This window comes from Lolium perenne, chromosome 3 (genome assembly GCF_019359855.2).
Source record: "Lolium perenne isolate Kyuss_39 chromosome 3, Kyuss_2.0, whole genome shotgun sequence".
NCBI classification, from domain to species: domain Eukaryota; kingdom Viridiplantae; phylum Streptophyta; class Magnoliopsida; order Poales; family Poaceae; genus Lolium; species Lolium perenne.
Genome location: NC_067246.2, coordinates 223,444,794 through 223,457,023, shown reverse-complemented (window position 1 = coordinate 223,457,023; position 12,230 = coordinate 223,444,794). Strand labels below are relative to the sequence as shown.

Below are 12,230 nucleotides of genomic sequence, written 5' to 3'. Positions count from 1 at the left end.
TAAGTTGAATCTGTCCTCCGCACATCTTTTTTTTTTGATAATGGATGATTTATTACTCATAAAAAACAATTACATCCGACCTCTGCATAGTTAAGATGCACACAACCGTTCAAAAAGTCTCAAAAGTCCGGAGAGCTAAAAAAGGTGAATTACATATCAGACATGAGCAAATGTAAAACGCCTAAGGTGAAGGCAGAGGCCCAATCCGTAGATTATGCTTCCACCCATGTATGGAAAAAAGTATCCCTCGCCGTGTCCTCCAACCGTATACAGACATCCGTAAACAGGTCACGGTTCTGCACCTTCTGAAGCGCAGTCCACGAACGGAGAGTAGCGGTACATCTGTAGATAATCTGCAAGAGAGAACAATTCTTATCATTAAAAACTTTGTCATTTCTACACAGCCATAGCGACCATATAATGGCAAGCGCCCCCACTCTAATAAACGTTCTAAATCTGTGATCGATCCCATGAAGCCAATTACCGAAGATGTTGGCCACACTAGTCGGGCGATACAGATCAGAAGCTATTTGGATGCATGACCAGATAGATCTGGCAAAGCGACATTGGAAGAACAAGTGTTTAGTTCTCTCTTTGTGTTGACAAAAAACACACTACGTACTCCCATGCCAATTGCGTTTCACAAAATTATCTTTGGTTAGAATTACTCCTCGACGCAAATACCAGCCAAAAGTCTTAATTTTGAGCGGTATCTTCATCTTCCAAATCTTCTTGTTTTTATCAACTGGTATTTCCGGTTGGATAATGGCATTGTACAGTGAACTTACAGAGAATTTTCCATAGGATTGTAAGTTCCAAATAAATTCATCTTGCCCTTCATACAACTGGATGGATTCCAAACGCAACAGTAAGACATTCCATGCAAGAAGTCTCGGACCGATTAAATCTCGTCTAAACGTCACTGTCGGAGGTGAGGTTGCCATTACTAATGCAATGGTATCACTTTTGCGATAAACAATGTTGTATAACACTGGATATTGTTCAAGAGAGAGGCCTATTCGCTAGCCATGTATCATCCCAGAACCGTATCTGTGATCCATCCTTAATAATGAAAGTACCATATCTGAAGAAAAATTTATTCGTTGCCATTAGGCCATCTAAAAAATGCGAGTCTCCCGGTTTCCAAAGGATCTGGGATAACGCTTTGTCACCGATGTACTTTCTTCTAACCATGGTCTACCATATGCCTTATTCGGTTAGTAGCTTAAAAAGCCACTTACCTAATAAGGCTGAGTTCTTGACCTCAAGGTCGTGAACTCCTAGCGCACCCATATCTTTAGGTCGGCATACGACAAACCACTTGACCAGCCGATATTTATTTTTTTCACTATCCCCTTGCCAAAAAAATCTTGATCTATAATAATCGAGCTTGTGTAATACACCTTTTGGCAAAATGAAGAAGGATATCATATACAACACCATATTGGTGAGTACTGAATTAATGAGAACCAATCTTCCTCCAAGGGATAGCATTTTACCTTTCCAACTACTAAGTCTCTTCTGAAGTCTTTCCTCGACTAGTTTTCACTCAGCCATCGTTAATCTCCGATAATGAATCGGGATGCCCAGATAGTTGATAGGAAACTGGCCTTGCCCACAACCAAACATTTCCGAATCTTTGGCGACTGAGCCCTGAGCGTCGCCAAAACAGAACAATTCACTTTTATGGAAGTTTATTTTGAGTCCCGATAAATGCTCAAAAGCAGCCAAAATTAGCTTTAAATTTCGAGATTTATCGAGATCATGTTCCATAAATAAAATTGTATCGTTGGCGTATTGAAGGATTGATAAACCACCATCTACAAGATGTGGGATAACTCCTTCAATTTGACCATCAGATTAGCTCGTTCGATCAATATAGCGAGCATATCCGCCACAATGCTAAATAAAAGTAGTGATAGAGGGTCGCTTTGGCGTAAAAAAATTCGTGTCTGGAAGAAGCATCCCATATCATCATAGACATGAATCGCTACACTTCCTCCATACACAAAATTATCGATCAACGCTCTCCACTCCGGTGAAAAACCTTTCATCCTCAGTGTCTGCTGGAGAAAAGACCAGTTGACTTTATCACAAGATTTCTCGAAATCAAGTTTGTAGATTACCCCATTCATCTTTTTTGGTATGCAGTTCATGAACCGTCTCATGTAGAACCACAACCCATCTAGGATATTGGGTCCTTGCATGAAAGCCGTTTGCGACAGCCTTACCACATAATCAGCCACTGTATTCAGTCTAATGGTGGCCACTTTCGTGAATATCTTGAAACTTATATTTAAGAGGCAGATGGGTCTATATTGTTGGATCCTTTGTTCCTCCTTAACTTTGGGTAACAAGATGAACTCACCAAAATTTAGAAGGAATAATTCTAGCTGTCCAGCGTGTAAAACATCGAACATTTCTAGAAACTCGCCTTTGATTGTATCCCAAAAAGTCTGATAAAATTCAGTGGCGAAACCATCTGGACCCGGGGCTTTGTTATGATCCATTTGGATCCTTTTTAACTTCCTCCTCCGAGTAAGGAGCCATTAAAAACAACATTCTCCTCCTGAGACACTTGGGGTATATCTGCTATTTTGGGACTCATCCAGAGAGAAGGAACTCTCATCTAGCGGACCAAATAGACCCTTATAATAATTAGTAATATATGATTTGAGTTGCTCATGGCCTTCAATTAGATCCTCATCTTGTACTAGAGATTGTATACGTTTTTTCCTGTGACGGCCATTGGCAATCCCATGAAAATATCTCGTATTTGAATCTCCTTCCAGAAAGAATTGGGCTTTTGAACGTTGGTACCATTTCAACTCTTATTCCCGAAGAAGACCCGCTAATTGAGTATTAGATTGATTTTTCAAATCCAATTCAATGCTGTTAGCGGTCTCACTTTAGCAAGCACTTCTATCTCATCTATGATAGACGATAAGCAAAGCTTCTCCTTTTTAAGAAAACTTGTTGTATGTCTCGCCCATCTAGAAATGTGTTTGTGAACAACTCACATCTTTTTATTCCACCTTATAACCGGATTGTTGGCATACTCTGGTCTTTCCCATATATTTTTAACCATCTCGTGAAAACCTTCCCGATGTAACCATCCAAATTCAAACTTAAATGGTTTCTTAGACAACGTTCTTGTTAACCCGATAGTTAAAAGTATGGGAGCATGGTCCGACAGTTTTTCAATACGTTCTAGAGTGCAGACTGACACCATCGGATATTTATCCTCCCACCTGGTGTCCATCAACACGCGGTCATTGATAACCACAATCAATTAAGCCACTGAATTCCTCCTGTGCTGTCGCACCCACTTGCCAATTCCACAGCTCCAAGTCACAAATCACCAAGCCACAATCACAAAACATTATCCACATCAATGCATTCAACAATGCAGCTCCAAGTCACAAATCACCAAGCCACACTAACAAAACAATGCATTCAGCATGGTCATTGACACCCATAATCAATTAAGACACTGAATTCCTCCTGTCTTGTCGCACCCACTTGCCAATTCCGCAACTCCAAGTCACAAATCACCTAGCCACAATCACTACACCCATAGGATTCAAACTTCCATTACCGGTCTTCAATTCCCGGTTTCCATGACATTCTCCGCGTCTGATTTCACCGTGGAACTAAGACATGTCATATGATGGCAACATACCACACAACCCTACAACACCCCCTCTGAAACCAAACAATCAGAAAAACATGGTTGCGTGCGACCGAAACGCCATCTGCACCGGTAAACTCCAGATATGTTGTCCATTTGAAATTCGTCGATGGAGTCTTTCGAAACCCGGTAGTCCGCCCAAGATCAATGACGATCACCGATAGGCAGTTCTTCATCACGGAGAGAGAGAGAGAGATGAATCTAAGGACCACAACCTTTATTCAAAGACACACCATCAGCCCACGCTATCGGCCGGCAGCAGAGAAGAAGACGAACTCGAAAAGCCAAACAGGGAACAACGAGCCGCATGGCCGCCAGACACCACACATCACCATAGGCAATCAGGCATACAACACTGGGCCTAGATCGGCCCGCCCCGCCGCCATCAAGGTTTGTTGCGCCGCCAGCCGCCAGTGTTGTCGTCACTGTTCAGCCCCCTCTCCATCATTTCCTCCGCGAGATGCCCATGGCCCGCCCGAGGCGATCAGCTATGTGTGCCCTCACCAGCCCTCTGCCTTTGGTAAGATGGCACCTCCAACTGCCACCGGCCTCAGCGGCGGCAACGGCCTGGTAGGGCCGGGAACGAGGAGGTTAGGTGGCAACGACAGGAGGCCTCCGGGATTGCTTGGGCGGGGGTGACCCGGGAGGTTCGCTCGATGCTGGAAATTGAGATACATTGTGGCGGAGAATGAGCAAGAACTAGTCGCTTTTCCAAATTTTCATCTAAGGTCTATTATGCAAGTTGTAAAGCCTTTGTTGTAATTCTCTTTTTTCTTGGGGCCCTACATGTAAAATGCAACTCCACGGCTCGGAATTAATGAAGCTCTCGGTACTTTGGGACCGTCCTGCTGTTATTAAAAAGAAAATTACTGACACACTTACCAGAACGGCGGTCCAGAACATAGTATGAATGGAAGACAAATTATCAGAACGGGACAGCATTTTGTGTGGAAAACGAAACTTTTCTATTGCATCAATTCGGTTACAGTGTATCTCTCTGTCTGACTTCGAACAGACTTTGTTCTCATGATCAGTGATACGATCAGTTGAATGATCGTCGGCTAGGATATCTCCACCTTCCCCTACATCCAGTTGTTCATCGCTTGAAAGGCCACCGACGACAGCGATGACTTCAGCTGGCATCGCCGCGGACCCGAACACTTTGCCTGGCGCTCTACTCGCCAGATCAGCTGGTTCCTTGGTTGCCGGCGAATCTCGAGCATCGTCGCACTGCTCGCTGCCGAGCACGTCGATCCAGCCATCCTCGGAGTCCCAGTCCGGCGAGGCCGGGACGAAGTACGCCAATGACTTGATCCTCTCGGCTGCGTTCCCCGAAATCTCCTCCTCCACCTCATCACCTTCCTCGTCGGACTCCGGTTCCCAGAATGCGGCGTCCAGCGTGCTCTTGGGCGACACCCACCTAGCCTTGTTGGACTCCGCTTCTTGTAAAGCCAGGAAGGGATGCTTCAAGAGCTCCGCCGCTGTGCCCCGGTCGCGGGCGTTTCTCGTGAAGCATGCGGCGAGGAAGTTTTTGGCTTCGGGCGACAGCCACGCCGGCACCTCTGGCACGGCGTCCGTGTATCCGATCCAGTGGACGGCGGCGAGGACGTTGTCAATGTTGCTCCACGGGGCACGCCCGGTGGCCATCTCAACGACCGTGCAGCCCAGGGCCCACACGTCGGCGGCTGGCCCCTGCTCCTCCCCTCGGGCCACCTCCGGGGCCATGAATGCTGGCGTGCCTCCGATCGGCCGGTCAGAACCTGCCGTCCTCGCGCACCCGAAGTCGGCGATCTTGGCGGGCCCGTCGGCGCCGATCACTATGTTCCTTGACTTGATGTCCCCGTGCACGAGCGACTCGCCGTGCACGTACGCCAGCCCGCCCAGGACGTCGGCCGCGTAGGCGCGGATGGTGCGCTCCTCCAGGCGGCCGCCGTTCCTGGCGACCTCGTCGGCGAGCGAGCCGCCAGGGGCGAACTCGAGGAAGAGGTGGTATGAGCCGTCATCGCGGTGGGCGCCGCCGAGGCAGCGCACGACGTCAGGCGAGCACAGGCTGGACATAATCCCTTGCTCACGACTCAGCAGCGCTGCGTCCGCCGCGGCCACGGACTTGACCGCGAACAGCTCCCCCGATGCGCTGTCGGCTGCCAGCGACACCACGGCCCCCGACGCGCCGCAGCCCAGCGTCCGCAGCCGCGTCCATTGCCCGCTCACGGCGATCGCCATTCTCCAATCCCTTTGCTTGTCTGTCTGGTTGCTTGCTTGATTGCTGCTCTGGGAACCTGCGTGATCTTCCTGTTCTTTTTTGTTTGGTCTGAGTTGGTTCTGTGTGGCATGTGGTTGTGCACTTGTGCGCGCTTATATATACAGAGCATCCATGGATGGGAAGGGAAAGGAGAAGGAGAAGACGACTTGGAGCTAATTGGGTGAGGTATTAGATTAGGGGGAAGGTGTTTGTTGTGTGTCAAAGCTCAACTTGGCGTTCTCGCCACAAAGAAAAGCGTGGGTCTTGCGTTCTCGCCACGCGCGGCAATTGGACGCTGCGAGCATATGTGTTTTGTGTGGGTGAGAACGGGCGGCTCATGCGGAGGTCAATCAGCCAGCGCCGCCCGCCTCGCCTGATTGCTGCACATCACATGCCGCCGTCATATGCATCTCCTCTCCCCGCCAGTCACCACCAACGGCACTTGGGATTTTGACAAAAAACTGACCTTTCTCGGGAAAGAATTCACAAAGTAACCTGTCAAGCAAAAAAAGATGTGACTATTCCTCAGAGAGACCTAATTTCGTTCTCAGTTAGATAATATCAACAAATTTCAGTTACAACTCATAACTAGCACGAATTAAGATGCAAATCAAATGGTTTAAAACTTAACTGAGCACGAAGTTAGTTCTCAGCTAGTTGAGAACTAGCAAATCCCGGAAAAATCATTGAATAACCTTTTTTATGGCTTCTCAAATGGAGCTATGTTCCATTGCACAACGCCGCTGCCCAGGACGGTGCCGTGGTCGCACGACGCCGCAATCAATGACATCATGCGCAGGACGACGCGGTGGTCGTCAGCACAAGTGGGGCCTGATTCAGGTGAGCTTGGCTCCGTTGACCGCGGACCGTGCTATGGAGCTTCGCTCCATCCACGATGGAGCCACTTCGGTGAAATAACGTCTAGGGCCGCACTGCCTCAACCCCTCTCCTCACTTGTTTCAGTTATCTGTTCCAATACAAGAAGGGGATTGAATTCCATAATTATGGCTCTTGTGGCTAACTAATTCACGGAATGAACTCTTGATGGAACTTTTTCACAGATTGACCCTTTTGCACGGAGTTTGCCGCTCAAATAAGTTAGCCACAAGGGCAATGATTGTCGATTTCACTGCTCAAGAAATAGATAGGCTCCCATGGTGTCGGTGGATCCCCTCCTACTCTAAATCCACGGATTTGAAGTTTTTCTTGGTGGATTTTGTTCCCCTCCCAATCCAAGAAGTAACCCCCCTCCATTTCCTCGTTTTTATTGGTTGAAAGAACCACATCTTTAAGATTTTGGTACCCTAGTTCATCCATTTTTCTGAAGTTAGTGGAGATTAACCCTAATATGTGGTATTTGATGGCATGTATACAGACTTAGGATGTTTGGGAGTTGTTTGGTGTATCTAGATTTGAATGCTTGTGATGTATATTATGAATTGATAGTGTTAGTGTGCAAACAAAAAATGTGCATACACCATGGCAACTTGGTGTTAGTATACTTTTTCATATGTAAAAACCGATGCGAATTACTACGTAATTAATTTTAAGCTCACTTTGGGACTTTTACTATAGGTGAAACCCCAATATGTTCATGATATGTTGTGACATCTTTTTTCATAGTCTCAAAATTACAAACGAAATTTAAGTTAATACTACCAACTATGTGTCTTTTATTTGAATCACTTAGACTTCTATTGTTGAAGCGGCTCCTAGTTAGCTCCATAAATAACATAAACCGAGAGTGCCGTACACCTCGGGTGAATTGGCTAAGAAGAAGGCACTTGAGGAGCAGCGGGTACGAAAGGCGGAGCTAGCACATAAGGTATATGAGGAGGAGGAGGAAGACGGTCCTAGAAAGCAACTACAGAAACGTAAGAACGAGTACCGTATGAAGTCGAATGTGGACCACCCCTCATTAGCCGCAGCAAAAGAGGGAAGGGAAGGAAATGATCAATCGTGTGCCATTTGTCGACTTGTGTGTCTATATGCTAAACTTGTCTATTAGTTAAACGTGTCCGCTAATTGCGATAGAAACAGTCCATATATGTTGAACTTGTCTACTTGTTGAGCTTCACTATTATGGTTGTTGAGACGTGTACTGCTACATTGTTGCAAGAAAGTTGTCATATTGTATCATGATGCTGTGTAGCCTTACATTGTTGCTGCAAAATTATGTTGCGAGAAGTTACAGAAACGGCTCCGTTTCAGATGGAACAAACTCAATTGCAAGATGTCGCTCAAGGGGGAGCCCAGCTTAGCAGCACGGTTCATTCCAGGTGGACCCAAGGTTCTTGGCTGCTTTCCAACCGCAGACCTAGGAGTTATTTTCCACCGAAGGGGATAACTCCATCGCGGATGGGGCAAGGCTTCACAGACGGAGCCAAGCTCATGTGAAGCAGGCCTCATTTATGGCGATGACCCCGCGTCGGCCTGTGTATGCTGCCAATGACTGTGGTGCCGTGGGGAGCCAAACAAAGGTTATTTCGTGAAAAAAATTAGGATAAGTTATTCTATGTAAGGTTTTGGCTCCCAAATAAAAAAAATTCCCCTCTGCGGTAACCGAGAAATTCCGACCGGTTACCAAGCGAATTCAAAAATCAAATTTTGAATTTAAATTTTGTTTGCAACTGTTCAATTGCATTTAAGCTGTTTTATAGCATGACACATCAATTGGCTCAATGATATTGACCTTGCTCTATACTGCAGCGCATGGACGACGTCAGCGACTTCTTTTTGACATTATTACAACAAAATTTGAATAAAGCTAATAAAAATTTCCCAGTTGCAGGCGTGGGAGTCGAACCTGGAAAGCAGCGGATAGAAAACAAAGATGTTACCACTAAGCCATACCTTCAGGTCAGTATAATAAGGAGTTGCAGTATTTTTATCGGGAAAATTTGCCATAGGACACCGTTATTTTATGGCATTTGCTGAAACACATCACCCAATTGTATCTTTGCTAGGTACCATTACAATTTTGTGACACATTTGCCAGAACATACCACCTGGCTAAAAATGAAAAGTTTTGCCCTTTATCTTCAAAACTAGTCATCATAGGAAAAAGTGCAAAACTTTCCGATTTTAGTTAGGTGGTGTGTTCTGGCAAATGTGCCACAAAATTGTGATGGTGCCTAACAAAGACACAATCAAGCGGTGTCTTTCAGCAAATGCTAAAAATAACGGTGTCATGTAGCAAATTTTCCCTTTATCTTATTATTAAGCATTTAAGTTCAACAAATTAAAAAAATCGGGATTTTTTGCTCGGTTTGCCCATTTACCGTGGGTGCTCGGGAAACCAAATCCCTGATTCTATGAGTTCTTTCTATATATGGGTTTGTTTCGTCAAAACCGACCGCACTTAGCGCATGCATCCCAGAGTATATTTCTGTGGTGGTGCAGCGATACGATATGCGCTTTGTTTCGGCGTGTTTACAGAGACCTGAGAACGAGGAACACGAGATTATATGCAGTTGAGGGCCAGAAAAACTACTCTGCTCGTGGTTCTCGAGTGATTCTTGGACGCCAAAATAGCGCTTAATTATTCTACATGTGAAGCACGAGTTTGCCCATTTACTGTGGGCAAAATAGGGCTCTCCTTCTCCTCCCCCGCTCTCCTAACCCTAACCCCTCCTCCCACCCCCCTCGCCCCGCCGCCGCCGACGGTCGCCGCCGGGCCTAGCCCGTGTGGTTGACGGCGGCGGCGAGGCTCCCCTACTCGTGGTCGGCTGGCGGAGGGCTCAGCGCCCCGCGCGCGCAGGCTCCCCTCGCGAGCTTGGCGATGGCGCCTGGGCGGCGGCTGCGGCGGCGCCGTCGGGCCAGCGTCTGCGGGCGGAACACACGGCGGTGGGCGCTCAGGGCGGCGGCGCGTCGGCCTTCTACGCGGCCTAAGCGTTCTCCGGGAGGGCGCAGGTCGCAGGACCTAGGGGGTTTCGGCCGGCCGGGCAGGGGCCCGGCCCCGTTTCGAGCCCCCTGCGTGTCCCCTTTGCCAGATCTTGCGATGCCAGCGGCCGGGGTGGTTGCTGGCCGCCGATCTCGCTGCTGCGGCTGTCCTTCCCCGCCATTCTTCAGATCTGGTGTCGGCACGAGTCGTGGTGGCTGTGGGCAGCCCAGATCTGTGGAGGTGCTCACTCACCTGGTGATCTGCGTGGGGCAGATGCCGGTGAGGTCGGTTGTCGTCTGCTCGGGAGCGGTTGTTCTGCGTAGGTGGTGGCTCTCGGTGCTCTGTTGCGGTCCGGCGGCGCGAGGAGTTTGGTGTCAAGGCGGCGGCCTTGGTCGGTGGGAACCTTGCTGGTTGTCGGGCGAGCCAGAGGTTCTGGTGCTGGTCGTTGGCCATGGTCGTGCGGGCGACGTGGTCGCGGCGAGCAGCTTGTTGTGGCGGCGGTTCGGTCAACATTCGACGGCCTAACCCTGTGTAGAAGAAGGAGAGGTCATACCGAGGGGAAACCCTTGCCCTTTTGGGCCATGATGGCGACGTCTGTGGACGCCGTCCCCTTCCTGAAGGCGTCATGGGGCTTCTCTCCGTCTTTCTACAGTCTCCGGGTGAAAACCCAAGATCCTCGGATCGGGCGGTGGCGGCACTCCGGTGTCGCGATCTTCTTGAAGACATCGTCTTGGAGTCCATAACAAGTTGCTCTCCGAAGGTTGTGTGGCGAAGGCGGCTTCGTTTGGCGATCTTCGGCAAGGCTTGCTCCGTCCCCCTTCCCTGGTTGAGCCTCCTTGTGCTACTTCTCGGTCTGTGAGCAAAGCGGGTCGGTCCTCGGTGGTGGTCGGCCTCCGGTGGCGCTTCTGCGACGGAGGAGTGTTGTTGAGGCGCGCGTAAAAATGGCTCGCTCTCGGGTGAGCTCCGGCCCAACACTGTAGACTCCAGCTCTTCTTCGAGTCCTCGTAGGCGCTTTGGCTGAGCTTCTTGGTCGCGCTTCCGGCTGTAGCTTCTTCGGTAGTTCGTGTGGGTGTGTGGTGTCGGTCTGTAAGCTAGGTTCAGCACTTTGTATCAATCTCGCCGTTGTTGGCTTTGTTAATTCAAAGTCGGGCAGTGCCTTTCATCTAAAAAAAAAGCACGAGTGTGTTGGTACAATGGCGTCATGGTAAGCTGAGCGATGGTTCGCTAATTAATCCGCAGCAGGCACCGGTGGAGATTGTTTAATTCTGGGTCAGTTCATCAGCTGTGCCAATTTAAATCAGCGGTGCCGTGCAGCCGCACCGGTCAAGATTGGACGTACAACGGCCGTATCGTAGTGGCTCCTTCTTCTTCCCGGTCAGAGACGATAAGATCAGCCGGCGCGAAAGCAAAATGTTGCTACACTGGTGGTTGGTGATTCGGCTGACACTGGAAGAACTCCGATCTCGGTGTTTAATGAAAATGCGAGGAGCGGATGTCAACGCGTGCGGCCAAAAAAGGATTTTGGTTGAGTGACGTTGTGGTTTCAGCGTCTGCAGCAGAGTGATGATTTTCTTTCCAGCATCATAGTGACGATCAATGGGAGTAATCACAGGCTTACTCGACCAAACCCACCGTCGACCGGGTAGGTTCTTGACTTGTACGACTGGAGTAACTACTATGCACTCTAAATATCCTGAACCAATTTTTTGGAGCACTTTTTTAGACGGAATGGTTGAATAAGCTCGACTTTACATTAACAAAGTCATCGGTCGGTTAGAAGTTACATCATGAGTTACAGCACACATGCGCAAAGCGCACACCGAAACAAAGATCATAAAACAACACATAAAACACCAATTCAAAGAGTCAATTTGATTCAGGATGGGAGCCTTGTGTCTTCTCTTGCACCAGAGGGATCACAACCATTTCCACACAAACAAATCTCCACCGCACCGAAATGGCAGCGCAAGGGGGAACTCGACAACATGCTGACAACCTAGCAAAACTTGAGGGTTCAACAGATTGGGGGGGGGGGGGGGGGGGGGTTGTCTTGAGACGATGCCTCCAAAAAGGTGCATGGCGCGAGAACGTGCCATATGCATCGACAAAGACCGAGGTCCCACAAAGCTTTCACCTGTACACCAAATTCAATGGCGTTGGAAATAGCAACACCGGCAACAGCTATGGCCTGATGTCGACCTAGCAAAGACCCCCAAGGCGCTAGGAAAGCTGCCAGGAACCAGAACAATATATATCGTGTAAAAGCATCAACGTCAATGTCGTGAGAGGGCTGCGAAGACACTACCAGAGACACTTAACAAAAAGAGGTCACACGGTGATTCACAAGACACTACCAGAGAGACTTACTCGAAGCAAGGTCACCAAGGAAAGCAATTTGTGGCGGAGGCCATAGA

At 48.5% G+C, this 12,230-nt stretch overlaps 1 protein-coding gene across 1 annotated transcript; it reads right to left on the bottom strand.

Annotated features, from left to right (window-relative positions):
* Window positions 1-288: 288 nt before the first annotated feature.
* On the bottom strand, window positions 289-6,033 carry LOC127343494 (mitogen-activated protein kinase kinase kinase 18-like). The gene is made up of 2 exons (XM_051369623.2): window positions 4,570-6,033; window positions 289-353 (listed from the first exon to the last, which is right to left on the bottom strand). The coding sequence occupies exons 1-2, from the start codon at window positions 5,912-5,914 to the stop codon at window positions 289-291; spliced, it is 1,410 nt and encodes a 469-aa protein (XP_051225583.2). The 5' UTR covers window positions 5,915-6,033.
* Between the last annotated feature and the right edge of the window lie 6,197 nt (window positions 6,034-12,230).

Excerpts from the sequence above, each read along its gene's own strand:
- LOC127343494 (XM_051369623.2), bottom strand. The coding sequence starts at position 5,914 with ATGGCGATCGCCGTGAGCGGGCAATGGACGCGGCTGCGGACGCTGGGC. Across the intron at positions 354-4,569 it reads CTGGACCGCCGTTCTGGTAA|ATTATCTACAGATGTACCGC; the intron begins GTGTGTCAGTAA and ends TCTCTCTTGCAG.